The following is a 21200-nucleotide window of genomic DNA, read 5'->3' on the forward strand; positions in this document are numbered from 1 at the left end:
TGTTTCCATCCCCTTTCTATTGTCTTTTTAGACTCTATTTCATTTATTTCCACTCTCATCTTTATTATTTCCTTCCTCCTGCTAAGGTTGTACTTCATTTGTTCTTTTTTTTCCTAGTTCCTTTAGGTGTAAATTTAGATAGTTTATTTGAGATTTTTCTTATATGTTGAGGTAAGCCTGTATTGCTGTAAAATTCCCTCATAGTACTGCTTTTGCTGCATCTCATAGATCTTGGTATATCATATTTTCATTTTCATTTGTCTTCAGGTAGTTTTAATTTCTTTTTTTATTTCTTTATTAACTCAGTGTTTATTCAGTATCATCTTTTTCAATCTCCACATATTTGTGATTTTTCCAGCTTTCTTCGAATAGCTGATTTCTAGTTTCATACCATTGTGATCAGAGCTGATATTTCTTAAACATTTACTATGTGCCAGTCATTGTGCCAAGCCTTTTTCCATGAAGTGTTTCATTTAATTCTCACAGTGACCCTGAGAGGTAGAAACTAGCACCATCCCCATTTTTCAGATAAGGAAAGTGAGGTTCAGAAGAGTTATACACTTTGTTTAAGGACAACAGTTAGTTGGAGAGTCACAACTTGAACCCAGATTGTCTGAATCTAGAACAATAGTGCCTGTGTCCACCATGCCATGCTGCACAAACATGTGCTAAGTCATAAAAGTGATGGCCTTTCTTCAGGAAACATCCAAAGATAAAACTGAAATGTATTTTCCTCTTTTTGTTTCTCATGCTTGCGTACATTAGTGTATGTGTGTTTGTAAGAGAATAGTAAATCACTTAACCTAACGAAAATGGATCTGTCTTATGGTCATATAGGATAGAAATGGTCAGTAATATTTTTGCATGTTTTTCATTTTTGAAAATATTTCTAAAGTGCATGTTCTTGTCCTACCCAAATGTAATTTTTTCTTTGGATATGCTAATAATTAGAATACAGCTAAGAAACTAACCTTACAGGTTTATTCTACAACAGTGTTTCACTTGACTGTAGTCAATACTGGGCTGCCAAAAACAAGTCTTTGAGAAGCATTCTAGTCCATTTTCCCCCTAATTTCTTTGCCACCACCTTCTATTAGATAGAATCTGTCATCCTATATCCAAAAGATTGTTCATTTTCAATCATTTTATCTTTCTGTAGAAATAAAACCAGAGCATGAAAATCAGCTTGGGAGTCTCAGGCACAAATGAACTTTAAGTACCTGGGCACTCAGCAAAGTACACTGGCTGTGAAAGATAGTGCTCTCTGCTAATACCAGGGAATAATGAAAGGAGGAAAGGGGCCAAAGTTAGGAGAGGAGCCTTTCCCTCACCCATTCTCTTAATTTAAGAAGCTTTTAGGATAAGACAACTCCAAAAACTACTTGGGTTATTTCAGGAGACCCTTCTAGAGCTGCTCACTGCAGATTACAAAGCACAAGGCTGACATGTGTGAGTGTTCTACACAGGAGCCCTCTGAGATATTACTATTCCATTTTACAGCTAAGGAGACTGACAGAGCAATCACTTCAATGGGATGAAAGGGAGAAGGAGCTTTATCTTTGATGAGGGGATAAAGGCACAAAGGCATTGCTTCCCTTTTGTGCAGAGAGGTTTGACTTCAGTGTCAAAGTTCAGGCTAAAAAAATTTACTCTCCAACAACCCATGTGGTCACTACAATCTGTGGCTCACATTTGTGAATGTGATAATCTCAGTTTAATAGGATATAAAATTATTGAAGCCATCGGCATTCTTCCCCATTTCAAAGTGAATTTACAATGGGAATGAAGGGTTCTTAAAGAGACGCCATTCAAAAAAAAATTCATGGTCATAGTGAAAGCATTCTAATAATTGACATTCTCTCCACTTGATGTTTGCTACCAAAAACCTGTGAAAACAAAGTTTCCTCAAAAGAGTGTTGTGTGCTTACTAATTCCACAAAGGGATTTTTCTTCAGATCCCAAAAAACCACAGGGTGACTTTTAAAAAAAAATAACTACTGAGATTTAATTCACACAGTATAGAAGTCAACTTTTTTCTTACAATATTTACAGAGTTGTGCAACCATCACTACTATCTAATTTTAGATCATTTTCATCACCCCAAAATAACCTACATACCCATTAACAGTCATTCCTCATTCCCCCTTCCCCCCAAACTCCTGGCAACCACTAATCTACTTTTTGTCACTAAGGATTTGCCTGTTCTGGACATTTCACGTAAATAGAATCATACAATATGTGGCCTTTTGTGTCTCACTTCTTTCATTTAACATTTTGTTTTCAGGGTCCATCCATGTTGTAGCATTTCATCCCTTTTTATGCAGGAATAATTTGTTATATGGATATGCCATACTTGTTTATTCATTTATCTGTTGATAGACAGTTGTTTCCACCTTTTGGCTGTTATGAATTGATGCTGATATGAACCTTCATATCAAAGTTTTTGTGTGGAGATATGTTTTCAGTCCTCTTTGGTATATACCTAGGAGTGGAATTGCTAGGTCATATGGAACTTTACATTTAACTTGTAACGAACTACCAAACTGTTTTCCAAAGTGTCTGTACCATTCTACAGTCCCACTAGCAATGGTGGGGGAGGGGAGGCAACTTCTCCACATCGTAATCAACACTTCTTATTGTCTGTCTTTTATTTAAGCCATCCTAGTGTGTGTGAAGTGGTATCTCATCGTAGTTTGGGTTTGTATTTCTCTGATCATTAAAGATATTGAGCGTCTTTTCATGTGCTTATTAGCCATTTGTGTTTCTCCTTTGGAGAAATACCTATTCAAATCTTTTGCCTATTCTTTAATTGGATTTTTTTGTCTTTTTATTGTTCAGTTGTAAGAGTTTGGATACAAATTCTTTGTCAGATATATGATATGCAAATATTTTCACTCATTCTCTAAGTTGTCTTTTCATTTCCTGATGGTGTCTTTTGAAGTTTAAAAGATTTTAATTTTGATTAAATCCTGTTTATATATTTTTTTCTATTACTTGTGCTTTTGGAATTATATCTAAGAAACTATTGCCTAATCCAAAGTCACAAAAATATACTCCTGTTTTCTTCTAAGAATTTTGTAGTTTTAGCTCTTAAATTTAATTCTATGATCATTTTGAGTTAATTTTTGTATATAGTGAGAGGTAGAGATTCAACTGCATTTTTGTGCATGTGGTTATTCAGTTGTGCTAGCACCACTGGTTAAAGGACTATTCCTTCCCTATTGAAATGTCTCACCACACTTTTTAAAAATCAGTTTACCCACACAAGTAAGGGTTTATCTCTGACCTCTCAATTCTATTTTATTTATCATATGTCTATCCTTATGCAGTACCACACTGTCTTAATTACTATAGTTTTATAGACTAGTTTTGAAATCAAGAAGAACTTTGTTCTTTCCTTTTTTTTTTGGCAGTATGCGGGCCTCTCACTGTTGTGGCCTCTCCCATTGTGGAGCACAGGCTCCGGACGCGCAGACTCAGCAGCCATGGCTCACGGCCCCAGCTGCTCCGCAGCATGTGGGATCTTCCCGGACCGGGGCACGAACCCGTGTCCCCTGCATCGGCAGGCGGACTCTCAACCACTGCGCCACCAGGGAAGCCCTGTTCTTTCTTATCTTGACTGTTTTTGCTATGCTGGGTTCCTTGCATTTCCATATGAATTTGCAGATCAGCTTATCAGTTTCAGCCAAAAAGACAGCTGGGGTAATTATAGTAATTCCCTTAAATCTATAGATCACTTTGAGGAATATTTTCATCTTAATAATATTGAGCCTTCCAATCCATAGGATGTCTTTCATTTATATGTGTTTAATTGCTTTCAGCAATATTTTATAGTTTTCAGTGTACAAGTCTAGCACTTCTTTTCTTAAGTTTATTCCTATTATATTCTTTTTGATGATACAGTGAATGTAATTTTTTCTTAATTTCATTTTTTGATTTGTTCATTGCTAGTGTGTAGAAATACAATTGATTTTTTCCCTTTTTTTTAGCATCTTTATTGGAGTATAATTGTTTTACAATGGTGTGTTAGTTTCTGCTATATAACAAAATGAATCAGCTATACATATACATTTATCCACATATCTTGTCCCTCTTGCATCTCCCTCCCACCCTCCCTATCCCACCCCTCTAGGTGGACACAAAGCACCTCGCTCATCTCCTTGTGCCATGCGTCTGCTTCCCACTAGCTATTGGTTTTTCATTTGGTAGTGTATATATGTCCATACCACTCTCTCACTTCGTCCCAGCTTACCCTTCCCCCTCCGCCTGTCCTCAGGTCCATTCTCTACGTCTGCATCTTTATTCCTGGCCTGCCTCTAGGTTCTTCAGAACCTTTTTTTTTTTTTTTTTTTGGATTCCATATATATATGTTAGTATACGGTATTTGTTTTTCTCTTTCTTACTTACTTCACTCTGTATGACATACTCTAGGTCCATCCATCTCACTACAAATAACTCAATTTCGTTTCTCTTTATGGCTGAGTAATATGCCATTGTATATATGTGCCACATCTTCTTTATCCATTCATCTGTCTATGGACACTTAGGTTGCTTCCATGTCCTGGCTATTGTAAATAGAGCTGCAGTGAACATTGTGGTACATGACTCTTTTTGAATTATGGTTTTCTCAGGGTATATGCCCAGTAGTGGGACTGCTGGGTTGTATGGTAGTTCTATTTTTAGCTTTTTAAGGAACCTCCATACTGTTCTCCATATTTGCTGTACCAATTTACATTCCCACCAACAGTGCAAGAGGGTTCCCTTTCTCCACACCCTCTCCAGCATTTATTGTTTGTAGATTTTTTGATGATGGCCAATATGACAGGTGTGAGGTGATATCTCACTGTAGTTTTGATTTGCATATCTCTAATGATTAGTGAGGTTGAGCATACTTTCACGTATTTGTTGGCAATCTATATATCTTCTTTAGAGAAATGTCTGTTTATGTCTTCTGCCCATTTTGGGATTGGGTTGTTTATTTTTTTTTTGATATTGAGCTGCATGAGCTGCTTGTATATTTTGGAGATTAATCCTTTGTCAATTGCTTCATTTGCAAATATTTTCTCCCATTCTGAGAGAGAATGTTTATGGTTTCCTTTGCTATGCAAAAGCTTTTAAGTTTCATTACGTCCCATTTGTTTATTTCTGTTTTTATTTCCATTTCTCTAGGAGGTGGGTCAGAAAGGATCTTGCTGTGATTTATGTCATAGAGTGTTCTGCCTATGTTTTCCTCTAAGAGTTTTGTAGCATCCTGCCTTACATTTAAGTCTTTAATCCATTTTGAGTTTATTTTTGTGTATGGTGTTAGGGAGTGTTCTAATGTCATTCTCTTACATGTAGCTGTCCGGTTTTACCAGCACCACTTATTGAAGAGGCTGTCTTTTCTCCATTGTATATTCTTGCCTCCTTTATCAAAGATAAGGTGACCATAAGTGAGTGGATTTATTTCTGGGCTTTCTATCCTGTTCCATTGATCTATATTTCTCTTTTTGTGCCAGTACCATACTATCTTGATTACTGTAGCTTTGTACTATAGTCTGACATCATAGAGCCTGATTCCTCCAGCTCCGTCAGAGGAGAAACTTGATACGATTTCAATTTTCTTAAATTTACCAAGGCTTGATTTGTGACCCAAGATATGATCTATCCTGGAGAATGTTCCATGAGCACTTGAGAAGAATGTGTATTCTGTTGTTTTTGGATGGAATGTCTATAAATATCAATTAAGTCCATCTTGTTTAATGTATCATTTAAAGCTTGTGTTTCCTTATTTATTTTCATTTTGGATGGTCTGTCCATTGGTGAAAGTGGGCTTTTAAGTCCCCTACTATGGTTATGTTACTGTCGATTTCCCCTTTTATGGCCTTATGTATTGAGGTGCTCCTGTGTTGGGTGCATAAATATTTACAATTGTTATATCTTCTTCTTGGATTGATCCCTTGATCATTATGTAGTGTCCTTCTTTGTCTCTTGTAATAGTCTTTGTTTTAAAGTCTATTTTATCTGATATGAGAATTGCTACTCTAGCTTTCTTTTGATTTCCATTTGCATGGAATATCTTTTTCCATCCCCTCACTTTCAGTCTGTATGTGTCCCTAGGTCTGAAGTGGGTCTCTTGTAGACAGCATATATACGGGTCTTGTTTTTGTATCCATGCAGCCAGTCTATGTCTTTTGGTTGGAGCATTTAATCCATTTACATTTAAGGTAATTATCGATATGTATGTTCCTATTACCATTTTGTTAATTGTTTTGGGTTTATTTATTTATTTTGGTAACAGCTTTATTGATATACAAGTCACATAGCATACAATTCAACCATGTACATTGTACGACTCAATGGATTTAGTATAGTCACAGAATCGTGCAATCATTGCCACAGTCGATTTCAGAATACAGTGCTTATTTTATCAGCAAAATTCTTTGATTTACACTGACCATAGTGAGATTTATAGCAAATTAAAAAGAAAAATATTGCCATTTCAGGAAATGATGGGTACCTCTATTATCTTTCATGTTATTTTATATTGCCATAGAGGAGGGTTTTTTGTTTGGTTTTTTTTTTCTTTGCTGCATTGGGTCTTTATTGCTGCGCACTGGCCTTCTCTAGTTGCAGCAAGTGGGAGCTACTCTTCATTGTGGTGTGCAGGCTTCTCATTGCGGTGGCTTCTCTTGTTGTGGAGCACGGGCTCTAGGCGTGTGGGCTTCAGTATTTGCACCACGTGCGCTCAGTAGTTGTGGCATGCAGGCCCTAGAGTGGGTGGGCTTCAATAGTTGTAGTGCACGGGCTTAGTTGCTCTGCGGCATGTGGGATCTTCCCGGACCAGGGCTCGAACCCGTGTCCCCTGCACTGGCAGGCAGATTCTTAACCACTGTGCCACCAGGGAAGTCCTTGCCATAGAGTAGTTTTTAAAACATGACTTGTACTACAGTATATATATTGAATTAATGCAACAGAAAACACATCCAACCTCTTGTTTTGTCTTTTGAAGAGGAAGAATCGCTATATAAAGGTTCTGTTAAACTACTTTAAGGTTCTATTAAGAATCAGTTAAGGTTATATTCAGTTCTTAGGTTTCTTTAGGGTAACTACTGAAATATTTATGTTATACTTCTGAAAGAGTTATTGTACTAATCAATCTTGTTGAAAGTTCTGGAAAATCAGGAACTATTAACGTGTAAAATGCTCATGCCCTTAGTAGTGCTATTTAAATAGGTCTCCTATGGCAGGAAAATAAACTGAAATGTGCCCCCAAACGTAGCCCTCAACTCAGTAGGACACAATCAGCTATTTGCAAATCTTTCAACCCCACCTCTACCTCCAGAGGCACGTACTTTCCTGGGAAATTATTCTATTTTGGCTATTATGTGTCTCTCTAAATATTCTAAGTTTAAAATTTAGAATATTTTACATTTTCTCTTCCTTAGAATCACACTCTAGTGACCAAAGGGGATAAAAACCTCACAAAACTACAAATTGTTTTCTGGAAAGTGTCAATATCTTATTTTCTTATTATTAATGTAAGCATGTGATGCCGAAGAAATGAAGGTAATTTTACAAACTCAGAATTTTGGCAAATACATGAAGTTTCCATTTTATTACAGTTTTATACCACATTAGTTCAAATGCATTTCTCTACAACTACCCCAACAGAGCTCCTCTGGAATTATTTCAGTCATCCTTAACATGTGACTTTACCAGACTCTGAATGTAAAATAAACATATAAGATTTCAGATTAGTAACTCTTAATTATGAATGGGATAAGAAATAATGTCATCAGATGATGGCTGGGGCTATTAATTTCCAACAAGACACTTTGTTGAAATGTTTCTCCTGATACCCCAGGTATAAATAAGAACCTTCAGAAAACAAGGGCAGAACCAAAGTACAATAAAGAAGCCTCTGCAGCTTAAGCCTCCCCTAGTCCTAAACCTCTGACAGAAGCTAGGCAAAGCATCTTTCTTGCAAATTAAGTGGGTGTCCAGTATTTCCATGTAGTTGAGCTTTCAGAGGTAGACACTCAAGCATATCATTAGGATATACCATCTTGGCTCTGGTTGTAGTAATTATACCTGAAAAGTTTAATACCCATCCAGGTCCAAAGGTGGAAAAACACATAAACGGGTATGGTAATCGGCAAGAGCAGACTGTAAAAGCACAGGCTGGTTGTGCTAGTGCAGCCCTGTGGGAAGTTTTCTTCCACAGAGGCCGAGTGTAACAGCCCTGCTAACGAGACCAACGGAATAAGGACAGTCAACATAGGAAGAGACAGAAACATTCTTCTCCTCCACTTATTACCCTCCACTCTGACTTTTTAAAAGGTGGATGGTATTTAGAAAATTTAGTTGTGTGTGTTGTCGTTTTTAAGTATGATCTAATGCTGCTCCATTTCTTCTTGCTTCTTATTTTGATGTGTCATCCTAGCTGCGTGTGGTATCATATTAGGAATCCCATCAGTAATTGGATAGGCTCTTCCTAACTCTTCGTTAATCAGTTCATTTGTCGATGCTTCATATCGGAGCGGCTTATTGGAGAGCGGGCACACCAGGAACTCCAGCAGCGCTGGGTCGAAGGTGCAGGGCGGTTCCCGCGTCCGCTCACTCTGGTCTGGGGACGGCCGCGACACCGACGTGTGCACACACCTCTGGGCGACCACGGGCGGCTGTGCGCGTGTCCCCCACAGCACTGAGGCGAACCGGCCACAAACTCTGCGCGGCATGGCCTGGCAGCCCGCAACCGGGCCTCTGAGCGCCTGTGTGGGTTTATTATTGTAGGTCTTTTCCTTCTCTTGTGTTTTCTGCCTAGAGAAGTTCCTTTAGCATTTGTTGTAAAGCTAGTTTGGTGGTGCTGAATTCTCTTAGCTTTTGCTTGTCTGTAAAGCTTTTAATTCTCTGTGAAATCTGAATGAGATCCTTGCTGGGTAGAGTAATCTTGGTTGTAGGTTTTTCCCTTTCATCACTTTAAATATGTCCTGCCACTCCCTTCTGGCTTGCAGAGCTTCTGCTGAAAGATCAGCTGTTAACCTTATGGGGATTCTCTTGTATGTTATTTGTTGCTTTTTAATTTTTTTTCTTTGTACTTAATTTTTGATGGTTTGATTAATATGTGTCTTGGCATGTTTCTCCTTGCATTTATCCTGTATGGGACTCTCTGTGCTTCCTGGACTTGATTGATTATTTCCTTTCCCATATTAGGGAATTTTCAACTATAATCTCTTCAAATATTTTCTCAGTCCCTTTTCTTTTCTCTTCTTCTTCTGGAACCTCCATAATTTAAATATTGGTATGTTTAATGTTGTCCCAGAGGTCTCTGAGACTGTTATCAATTCTTTTCATTCTTTTTTCTTTTTTCTGCTCTGAGGTAGTTATTTCCACTATTTTATCTTCTAGGTCACTTATCCATTCTTCTGCCTCAGTTATTCTGCTATTGATTCCTTCTAGAGAATTTTAAATTTCATTTATTGTGTTGTTCATCGTTGTTTGTTTGCTGTTTAGTTCTTCTAGGTCCTTGTTAAATGTTTCCTGTATTTTCTCCATTCTATTTCCAAGAGTTTGGATCATCTTTACTATCATTACTCTGAATTCTTCTTCAAGTAGACTGCCTATATCATCTTCATTTGTTTGGTCTGGTGGGTTTTTACCTTGCTCTTTCATCTGCTGTGTATTTCTCTGTCTTCTCATTTTGCTTAACTTACGGTGTTTGGGGTCTCCTTTTCGCAGGGTGCAGGTTCGTAGTTCCTGTTATTTTTGGTGTCTGCCCCCAGTGGGTAAGGTTTGTTTAGTGGGTTGTGTAGGCTTCCTGGTGGAGGGGACTGGTGCCTGTGTTCTGGTGGATGAGGCTGGATCTTGTCTTTCTGGTGGGCAGGACCATGTCTGGTAGTGTGTTTTGGGGTGTCTGTGAACTTATGATTTTAGGCAGCCTCTCTGCTAATGGGTGGGTTTGTGTACCTGTCTTGCTAGTTGATTGGCATGAGGTGTCCAGCACTGGAGCTTGCTGGTCGTTGAGTAGATCTGGGTTTTAGCATTGAGGTGGAGATCTCTGGGACAGCTTTTGCTGTTTGATATTATGTGGGACCCAGAGGTCTCTGGTGGACCAATGTCCTGAACTCAGGTCTCCCATATCAGAGGCTCAGGCCTGACACCCAGCCTGAGCACCAAGACCCTGTCAGCCACACGGCTCAGAAGAAAAGGGAGAAAAAAGAAAGAAAGAAAGAAAAAATAATAAATTAAAATAAAGTTATTAAAATAAAATATTGAAAGAAAGAAAGAAGAGAGCAACGAAACCGAAAACCAAATCCACCAATGCTAACAAGCGCTAAAAACTATACTAAAAAAAAAAAATATGGACAGACAGAACCCTAGGACAAATGGTAATAGCAAAGCTATACAGACAAAATCACACGAAGAAGCATACACATACACACTCACAAAAAGAGAAAAAGGATAAATATATATATATATATATGAATGGAAGAGAGCAACCAAATCAATAAACAAATCTACCACTTATAATAAGCTCTAAATACTAAACTAAGATAAACATAAAACCAGAAACAAATTAGATGCAGAAAGTCTACAGTTGCTCCCAAAGTCCACCGCCTAAATTTTGGGATGATTCGTTGTCTATTCAGGTGTTCCACAGATGCAGGGTACATCAAAATGATTGTGGAGATTTAATCTGCTGCTCCTGAGGCTGCTGGGAGAAATTTCCATTTCTCTTTGTTTGCCCAGCTCCTGGGCTTCAGCTGTGGATTTGGCCCTGCCTCTGCGTGCAGGTCACCTGAAGGCATCTGTTCCCCGCCCAGACAGGACGGGGTTAAAGGAGCAGCTGATTTGGGGGCTCTGGCTCACTCAGGCCTGGGAGAGGGAGGGGTACAGAATGCGGGGCGAGCCTGCGGCGGCAGAGGCCAGCGTGATGTTGCAACAGCCTGAGGTGCACCGTGTGTTCTCCTGGGGAAGTTGTCACTGGATCACGGGACCCTGGCAGTGGCAGGCTGCACAGGCTCCCAGGAGGTGAGGTGTGGATAGTGACCTGTGCTCATACACAGGCTTCTTGGTGGCTGCAGCAGCAGCCTTAGCGTCCCATGCCTGTCTCTGGTGTCTGCACTAATAGCTGCGGCTCGCGCCCATCTCTGGAGCTCGTTTAGGTGGTGCTCTGAATCCCCTCTCCTCGCGCACCCCGAAGCAATGGTCTCTTGCCTCTTCGGCAGCTCCAGACGTTTTCCCGGACTCCCTCCTGGCTAGCCATGGTGCACTAGCCCCCTTCAGGCTGTGTTCACGCCACCAACCCCAGTCCTCTCCCTGGGATCTGACCTCCGAAGCCGGAGCCTCAGCTCTCAGCCCTCACCCCCACCCACTGGTGGGTGAGCAGACAAGCCTCTCGGGCTGGTGAGTGCTGGTCGGCACCGATCCTCTGTGCGGGAATCTCTCTGCTTTGTCCTCTGCACCCCTGTTGCTGCGCTCTCCTCCGTGGCTCCAAAGCTTCCCCCCTCCGCCACCCCCTGTCTCCGCCCGCGAAGGGGCTTCCTAGTGTGTGGAAACCTTTCCTCCTTTACAGCTCCCTCCCAGAGGTGCAGGTCCCGTCCCTATTCTTTTGTCTCTGTTTTTTCCTTTTTTCTTTTGCCCTACCCAGGTACGTGGGGAGTTTCTTGCCTTTTGGGAGGTCTGAGGTCTTCTGCCAGCGGTCAGTAGGTGTTCTGTAGGAATTGTTCCACATGTAGATGGATTTTTTATGTATTTGTGGGGAGGAAGGTGATTTCACATCTTACTCCTCTGCCATCTTGAAGGTCCCTCCATACAATTGATTTTTAAATTGATTTTGTATCTTGGATTCTTGCTGAACATTTATTAGTTCCAATAGTGTTTTGTGAATTCCTTTGGATTTTCTATATACAAGATCATGTCATTGCAGATTGAGATAGTTCTACTTCCTTTCCAGTCTGGATGTTTTTTATTTCTTCTAACTTAATTGCATCCACAAACTGCAGGGTTTTTAAAATAAATTTATTTATTTTATTTATTTATTTTTGGCTTAGTTGGGTCTTCATTGCTGCACGCAGGCTTTCTCTAGTTGCAGCGAGCGGGGGCTGCTCTTCGTTGTGGTGCGCAGGCTTCTCATTGTGGCGGCTTCTCTTGCTGCAGAGCACAGGCTCTAAGCACTCAGGCTTCAGTAGTTGTGGCACGAGGGCTCTAGACACAGGCTCAGTAGTTGTGGCACATGGGCTTAGTTGCTCCGAGGCATGTGGCATCTTCCCAGACCAGGGCCCAAACCTGTGTCCCCTACATTGGCAGGCAGATTCTTAACCACTGCACCACCAGGGAAGTCCCCACAAATCAGATTTAATTTCAATAAAAACCTTTTTTTCTTTCAATATATATAAGATTTAATACTTAATAGTGTGGCCCCAGTATTGAATTGTAACACAGGCCTGATGAGCTCAGACAGGCCTAGAAAGATTCTACTGGTATGACTCAAAAGAATTGTGCTTGATGCAAGAAGAAAATTTTGAGAATTCTCCTGGAACTAGAAGTCCATTTAATATTAATATGAATGCAGGTGTGAAATTACCTTTGCTGGCTAGCATCATAGTCCCTATATGTAGAGTTCTGATATGTATGGAGGTTCTACCACCTAAGCTAGGTTTCTAAAATAAAGGACCTCCAGGTGATGGAGTATACTTATTCTCGTTCTACTTCTGAATAAGTAAGAGCATCTCCTCTTCTGTTGACAGCTTATCAGGTCAGGTATTCTCCCAGCTGCTAGAGATACACTGACCAATGTCTCTCTCCTCAGGGAGCTTATATCTGTTGGAAGACACAGGAAACAAATAAACAAGTGCATACAGTGATTATAAACTTTATATGATAAAGACTTGGGAAGGAAAAAACTGGGTGATATAATAGAGTGGTAGGATGGATAGAATTGTGGGCACTTTACCTAGTATCTGACTGAGTAGGTGACATTTGAGGTGAGAGCTAAAGTTTAAGATGAAGGCAGCCATGCAGAGAACTAGAGGATAATGTTTTAGGCATCAGGAACAGCAGGTACAAAGCTCCTAAAATGGGCATCTTGAGGAATAAAGGAGGCCCGTGTAGGTGGGACATATGGGCAAGGGAAAAGTAGAAGAGGGTGACATCAGAGAGGTAAACAGGCCCAGATCATGTAAGGTCAAGAAGGACATGGTGAAGAGGGTGGCCTTTATTCCAAATGCAATGGTAAGTCTTTGAAGGTTATTAAGCAAGGCAATGACATTTATATTCAAAAAGTCTCCTCTGGCTGCATCCAGAATGGATTCAATAGGGCAGGCATAGAAGCAGGGAAGGCAATTGAGGCATTACTCTGATAGTTCAGAGTGGAGATGAAGAGACATAGCAGATTACTGGAATAATGGGGAAGTAGGACTGACAGGATGTAAGAAAGAAGAAACAGGCAGAATCAAGGATGATGCTTAGGTTTAGGACTTGAGTAACCAGACAGATGGTCATGTCATTTACTGGGCTGTGGCAGACTGGATGTGTCTGAGCCATCAACCTAGGCATCAAGGTACCACAATCAGGAATTGTAAGTGAACATCCCATTGAAAATCTGTGCTCTCGCAAAGTGCCAACGTGAAGCAACTTTATGACAGAAGAAAAATGAAGGCTGTTACAAAAGGAGGTGCAAGAAAATTGTCTTCCTAATCCCCTAATATGGAAGAGTACTAGTAATTTTTAAGAAACGCTTACTGAAATTGATTTGCTAACTGCTTGGTAAACTTCTTTCTTGCAATGTTTTATTCATATCTTAATAGAGTTCTCTATTATTAAGTTCAAATATTTTTAATTAAGAAAGAAGTACAGCCCTCTGGGTAGTATTGCAATCATATAGATAGCTGGTAATTAAACTTTTCCACATGTATAACTGCATTCAAATACTTTTGAATGAATCATTTTAAACCTGCAGATGTTGTTATGTGCACCTTTAAACAAATAAACAAGACATATATAACAGTCTTTGTGGTTCCAGAAAAAAGTTGGAGTTTTTGAAGAATTGTTATTTTCATAAGAATGACAAAACACGCTACCAATTACAAATTCAGGTATTCTCTTTAGAAAAAAAGACATGACTTTTTATAGGAAAAACATTGTAAAATATATGTAACTTTTTAGTTTAATTTTCACATTTCCATGTTTGAAAATCAGAACTGAATTATGGAAAGACACTTTTAAAGACATTTTAGGCCATGGTATGATGTGAGCAAATTTTTTTCTTAATCATCAAGCCTTTTTTTTTTGGATAATAAAAAAGGATTAGTTTCATCGCCTCCCTGATGAACTTGAGCCCAGTATTGGAGCAGTGAATGTCTATCATCATATATTTTTTAAGTTATAAAAGTTTACTATTCAATGCAATTTATGCTCAACAAACTTAGAGAAAAATGAATTTGTAAGTTATTTTAAGGTTCTAAAGGCATTATTCCATTACATAAATTTCTGCATTTTCTAGGGTATATAATACTCTTTGGTCAAAGTGATGCCATCTTTCTCTCTTTGAATTTGCCACTCAAGTATGCTATTTACAGCTGTCTTTCTAACAATACTGCATTGTTTGAAGAATTCATAAATGTCTTTCTCACCCCTGACTTGCTTCAGCTACAACAATATTCCATTGTTGCAAAACACCTGTCTCAGGGTCAGGTTGCCTTGTATATTATACATCACCCTGGCCCAATTGGGGAGGTTCACTTAGGGGTGATGCTCCCTCCTTCAGCAGCTTCCACCACAGATGCCCACCGACCTCATGCTGCCCTGATCCTTCCCTTTGCTGCCCTCAAGGCCTTCCCCAAACAGGGCCCTGTGTCATGTCTATCCACATTTTCATTCTTCGGAACTGAGAAGTCAGGAGCAGTGGGCACCGTGGTTCGGAGCACCAGCTCAAATCAGACAGACCTGATTTGAGTCCTAGCTTTGCTTCTTTTTACTTATGTGACCATGGACACATTTCTTAACCTCTTTGAGCCTTGGTTATGTCATATGTAAACTTGGAGAAAATAACAATACTTATTCCGTAGGTTTGTTGTGAGTATTCAATGAGATAGTACACGTAGAACTAGTATCCCATAGTCCAACAGGATATTTTCTTGTACTTATTTATGAGTAGTTAGAATTGTAAACCAGTATGCCTGGCATTCTAAAACAAACCTTTCAATTTCAATCAAATTCTAGAAACTAATTATTGAGATTGTTCAATAAGTCATAACTATATATGCTTCTTGTCCTCTGCTTATCGTTGAATCCAGTGTTAACGTAAGAGTAAATTAGGGCTTCCCTGGTGGTACAGTGGTTGGCAGTCCGCCTGCCGATGCAGGGGACATGGGCTCGTGCCCCGGTCCGGGAGGATCCCATATGCTGCCACGGAGCAGCTGGGCCCGTGAGCTATGGCCGCTGAGTCTGCGTGTCCGGAGCCTGTGCTCCGCAACGGGAGAGGCCACAACAGTGAGAGGCCCGCATACCGTGAAAAAAAAAAAAGAGTGAATTAATGGGTCACTTCTTCCAGGTAACATGTTGATATTTTTTCAAGGATACACTGAAGAGAGAAAAATATTTAGAAGCAGGATGTGATGTCTCTCCAGTCATTCCTCAGAGACCACCCTCGATGTACTTGCCATGTTCCCAGAACTAAACTGTAGGTGTGTAGCTTCATGATTGATGGAGTGAATTGAACTTGGGCAGGACTGACAGCACTTCATAAACCACACTGTTAACCATGGGAAGAATATTTCATTTATTAAATTGGACATTCCTGCCAATTAATAGTCTTTGGAAAAAGAGTCTGATATTTGATATTTTGTTGAAACTGCACTCTTTCCTTGTCTCTGAAAAAACAAGGTCATTATCTCAGTCTTATCTGTCAGTGCACTGCTGGGTATATTGCTGAAGCTATAGAACTTGGTGATTAAATAACATTTGTGTCACCAGTAAAAGTATTTGAATTAGGCATAGAAATTTCCCAGGTGGAACTCACTCCTAGCCCTCTGCCTTCTTTCTGAATATTTTTCTGTCTGAACTGCTGCTGATACTACAGGGTGGTTTGTTTCTTTCACTTTCTTTGTACCTAGTGTCTAATTTAGTTATCCACCAAGGCAAAATGGTCTAGAATAGATGTATGTTAAAATAATTTAAATGGAATTGTGGTTTAAAATCCAGGTGATGGGGCTTCCCTGGTGGCGCAGTGGTTAAGAGTCTGCCTGCCGATGCAGGGGACACGGGTTTGTGCCCCGGTCCGGGAAGATCCCACATGCTGAGGAGCAGCTGGGCCCGTGAGCCATGGCCACTGAGCCTGCGTGTCCGGAGCCTGTGCTCCGCAACAGGAGAGGCCACAACAGTGAGAGGCCCGTGTACCGCAAAAAAATAAATAAATAAATAAATAAAATAAAATAAAATAAAATCCAGGTGATGATATGGAATTGCAAGAGTTATTAGGACATTTTGATATCTCCATTTCTGAGTAGTTAGTTATGCAAACAATATGCCAGTTACTCTGATGAAGAGGAGCAGTTTCAAATTCTCAAAAGTTTCAGAAATTGTAGCTAGAAAGTCTTGACAAAAATTAAGAGACTATCAGAAGTATGAATCAATGAAAATACGTTAGTGGTTTAACCAACACACTGTGGCGTTTCATTGTCAGTTCTCCAGTATTCCAATGCTAAGGTTAGCATCCTACTAATCAAATGTTTATGGAAGAAATCCATCTTCTTTGATGTCTTGTTCTTCCTAATTTTAAAGAGGAGCAAGTCAAATTTGTCATTTTCCTTCTTTATGTAAGAGGTACTAGGCTATTTTCTAAACACATTGAGATTGAGGTCTTTGATTAAGAACCTCGTTTGTGGCTTTTAAGTATTTGGAGTACTTGCCATGTGCCAGGCCCTCTACAAGGTGTCCCATACTATCTCCAGTCTCCATTTTCACCCCTCATGAGAGGCCTTACTTTTTTGAAAGATAAGGAAGGAGAGAGGTTTAGCTTGTTCACATATAAGTGACAAGGCAGAGTATCAAACCCAGGAGATCTGGCCAGAAAAGCCTGTGTACCTTCCACCACACTGGCCCATCACCCTTAGTTAAAGACCACTGAAAAAATTCTGTGATTATGTGGCAATGTAACTTCTGTTGCCACTTGAAGCTTTGCAGTATTTTAATGTGCAGAAGCATGCACAGATGTTGGTATATCTGTTATTAATGTTTTACAACCAGTTTTATATTCTAAACAGTTCAAACTTACTTAAAAGTTATCATCTTCCCACTCCAGAAGCATCAGTTGGCTTGCCTCTGCTGTTTTCATCTCTGTAAGCAGTATCAGTAATTGTTTTCCTCCTGGTTCTTTAAATAATATTTTAAACTACCACTTATTGAATGGCTACTGTGCTTGTCCCATGTATAAGGCTACACTTCACCTTGTAGATGGCATATCCTTGAGTATAATATAAAACCTGTTCAATTTGGTTTTACTAGATTCCTTCTAGTCTATTATTCTTAAACTCAGAAGATAGATGCTGGAAAATTACAAATTGTTTATCAGCTCACTTTAAGGTTAATAAGAGATCAGCTATGTTTGTCAGAGAATTCTTTCTGAAAATTAGCAAGCTGACTACCAAGGCAAAATGTATGGAAGTATATTTCTTTTTAGGTCATGGATTAAAAGAGTACTCTATACAAATATAGCACATAAATATAAAGATCTTTTTCTTTAAATCTTTTCGTGCCAAGAAAGAGAGAGCCACATAAGATAGATAGCTATCGCTTTGCAAGGAATTTTGCCACTATTGGATTTAATTAGCCAACCATTCTTTACCTGAGACATTTTGAGAGATTATTATTCATGAATAATGAAGTATGGATTGAGTCAAGGGTTGTGAAGTGTCTCCAGGTCACATGCTGAAATGTTTGTGACAGACATTTCAGAGGCAACATTGGGTCTGGTTAAGCCTATGTCCACGTGAACGCTTTTAACATAAAACATGATCTAGATTCTGACCTGTTGGTTCTTTTGAATAGCCTGACTCTTAATTTATGCTGTGCAAGTTGACGTAGCATCTCTTAAATTTAGCAAAGGTTTTCAAGTTGTACTGTGGCTTGGTCTTTAAGTTTTGATTTATCTCTTTGTGTGATGAAGACATGCTGAAAGCTACCGTGTAATTGTGAATGAGTTATGAGCTCAAGTATGTGTCACTTAGAGCTCATGTTTGTGGCTTCTGTCTTCTCTTCATTCCTATTGTTAGTGGGCCTGTGTCCCCAATGAATCAGAGCAAATTCTTGTGTGGGTAAGTAGCTCCAGAACTTGAAAAAAGTCTTCAAGGAGTGCTAATTGGAAAAGAGATGCTCTAGAACACTAATTTACCATGAGCTATTAGTATTAAAAATGTCAATTTAGGAATTAAATACTGTCTGCAAATAGCAATAGGGAGGAGATAAATCTTCAAATTAAAATGCCGATTAAAGTTTAAAATTAGTTTTGGAAAATGGACTTCCACTTTTCTTGCTGTCGTGTTGGAGTTCAAAAAAACTCACAAAACTTCCTAATTACATCTTTAAAACTCTTAATAATAAATACAAGTTTGAAACTACCATGATACTGACTCCCAGCCACATTTACAAACTGCTTTTTTTCCCCCATTAAGACAGTCCACAGTAAGGTGCCAATGATTAATGACTAATCACTTCCTAGGAAATCTCTCTTTGACTCTTAGACTTCTTTGCTCTTGTTGGCCACAGAGAAGTGTGCATATCATAAACATATACTTAGATGGATTTTCACAAACTGAACAAACACATGTGGCCATCATCTGAATCAAGAAAGAAAACAATGCCAGCACCCCAGAAGCCCCATTGTGCTCCCTCCCTGTCACTATCCTTTTCTGTCACTATGCCCTCACAACCACCCTCTACCTACCAAGACTAGTTTTACCAGTGTATGGTCTCTTGTGTCTGGGTTCTCTCACTCAGCATTTCATTTGTAAGATTCAGTATATCAGTCATTTCAATATAGTGTCCTACTGTGTGACTCTCACACCATTTATTTATCCTACTGTTGATGGGCATTTGGGTAGTTTCCATTTGGAAGCTATTAAAATTATGTCTTTTGGTAGAATCCTATATTCTTTAATAAGACTTGGGCAAGGAAGTGGAAGCCATCTGGTCTTATAAGATTTAGGTTAAATTCTAGGTATTTTCATTCTTGTTACTTTGGAACAGTATTACAAATTTCATTTCTAAAACAATATGTATAAGTAAATAATGCTTTCTATGAATATATGCTCCATACTTCTAACTTGCCCCATGTTTTCCTGCCTGATGCTTAGAATATGCTTCCATATCACCCTTCCTATCCTTCAAGGCCCGGCTTAAAGAACATCTCCTCCATGAAGCCTTGCCTGATCCTACAAGAAGTGACCTCTCTCTTTTCTGAAATGCCAGACTATTTGGTATATCTCCCTTTTCTCACGTTGCCTTCTGTTATAAGAGCCACTATCCCTTTTTTAGTAGTAGCACCTTTTGAGTCTTGGTGTAACTTAAAGGAATACAAAGAGCTGGAAATTGATTGTTAGAACTTTTATTAAGAGTTTTTACAACATGATGTCTCCTATGCTCTAGGTATCAGGCACTGTCACAATGCAAACCTGATTCAGAAAGAGTCTCGAAGATTTTTATAGGCTCCAGAATGAGAATAATGACCCAGTTTTCTCTCAATTCTGTTACTCTCCCAACCATATTAAAATAGAAGGAGGTTCGTTATCTCATCTATTAACTGGTGGCAGTGTCTCACTTTGCCTCTACACCACCATTGTAAACTCAGTCTTGTGTCACCTACAGTTCAGTAGAATTGGGTCTTATCTGAGGCTCACAAAATTCTATAGGCAGATATTTGATCAATTAAGCTGTTCCGTCTTAAAATCTTTGAGAACACAGATTAGGTGAAGGGCATCAAGTTGAAAGATTATTTTTGTTTGTTGTGTTTTATCATTTTGCTGGAGTTATCAGTTTTCCTTTTAATCATTATCAAAGCTCTGTGTGATTATTAATACTATACCTCAGTATATGTTACCTTATTGTATACTCATTTCTTTAGAACTCTTAATTGCCCTCCTAGATTGTAAGGCCTGTGAAAGCAGGGGCCACATCATACTTGTCTTTGTAACTTCACTGTCTTAGGCTCCCAAAACTGTCTGAAAAAACATCAAGAAAACAAATGGCTTGAATGCTTTATAAGGGAAGGACTTGCCTGGGAGTCTGAGCACAGCTGAATTATATAGCCTTGAGCCCATTATCTTGCTCCTAAAACAAATCTGATTGATAATGTCTCCCCTCTTTCCTACAAGGATATTTTGAGACAAAACTGGGTTATACATAACAGTTTGAGCCTTTAAGAGATAGAATTACATAAAACACTTTGCCTCTCAGGAGTTGCATAATCTAGTTAGATGACTTCTTGTGCTGGGTCTACTTTAATGTGAAGACTTTATTGCAAGCCTTCTTTTTTAAAAAAATTAATAAATGATTTAGCCTTTCTGGTGATTTTGAAATGGCTTAAGAGATTGCAAATCAAGAATGTATCAAAGGACTAAGTTAATTACCTCTCTCTGCCACCAGTTGCCCTATTCATGACCCTGGAGAAAGTTGCTTCTTTCTTTCCGCTCACTTTTGGCTGCCCCTTCCAGGGTGTTGTCAGAATACATTTAACTGTTGTATCAAATAAAATCATGGAAATATAGAGTTTTAAGCAAAGTTAGCACCACCAGTTTCTAGCACATAAAAAGGTCTCAGTAAGTATTTGTGGGATAAATTAAGGAATGATCAATCCATTTCCACCACTGCAGATTACTGCAATATTCCAGACAAGTATTTACTTCCCTACCCTCTGCTTCAATACCTCTGGTGGTGGAGAGAGTTCACTCCTTATGAAGGCCACTCATTCCATTTGTTAACAAATTTAATTACTATCACATGCCACCTTAGACTTCTGTGAGGCCTTTTCTAATTCTACTGGGCAGTTGCATCTTAGTCATATCCCTTGTAGTATTGATCATGATACATTATAATACCCCAACTTATAATAGCTGTTAGGTCTCCCTTTCTAGACTGAGCTCCATGAGGACAGAGATGTGTCTCATTTTCTTTATACTCCCAGCTCCTAGCATAGTACAGAATGGATGAAAGGGGCCAAAGAA

The 21200-nt window shown here is 39.2% G+C and overlaps 3 protein-coding genes across 6 annotated transcripts in view; 1 reads left to right on the top strand and 2 right to left on the bottom strand.

Annotated features, from left to right (window-relative positions):
- Positions 1 to 21200, top strand: part of CFAP20DC (CFAP20 domain containing) — a gene marked incomplete at both ends in the record, with an annotated part of 268246 nt that overhangs the window by 184853 nt on the left and 62193 nt on the right. The gene's annotated exons all lie outside the window — the stretch shown is intronic.
- On the bottom strand, positions 8034 to 8279 carry LOC307059813 (phosphatidylinositol N-acetylglucosaminyltransferase subunit Y-like; the record flags this gene model as incomplete). Its single annotated transcript, XM_079714050.1, has 1 exon — positions 8034 to 8279. One exon carries the CDS (start codon positions 8277 to 8279, stop codon positions 8034 to 8036), a length of 246 nt encoding a protein of 81 aa, XP_079570176.1.
- LOC307058587 (protein preY, mitochondrial-like) lies at positions 8376 to 8720 on the bottom strand (the record flags this gene model as incomplete). Its single annotated transcript, XM_079712107.1, has 1 exon — positions 8376 to 8720. One exon carries the CDS (start codon positions 8718 to 8720, stop codon positions 8376 to 8378), a length of 345 nt encoding a protein of 114 aa, XP_079568233.1.

This window comes from Hyperoodon ampullatus (genome assembly GCF_949752795.1).
Source record: "Hyperoodon ampullatus genome assembly, chromosome: 10".
Taxonomy (NCBI): Eukaryota; Metazoa; Chordata; class Mammalia; order Artiodactyla; family Ziphiidae; genus Hyperoodon; species Hyperoodon ampullatus.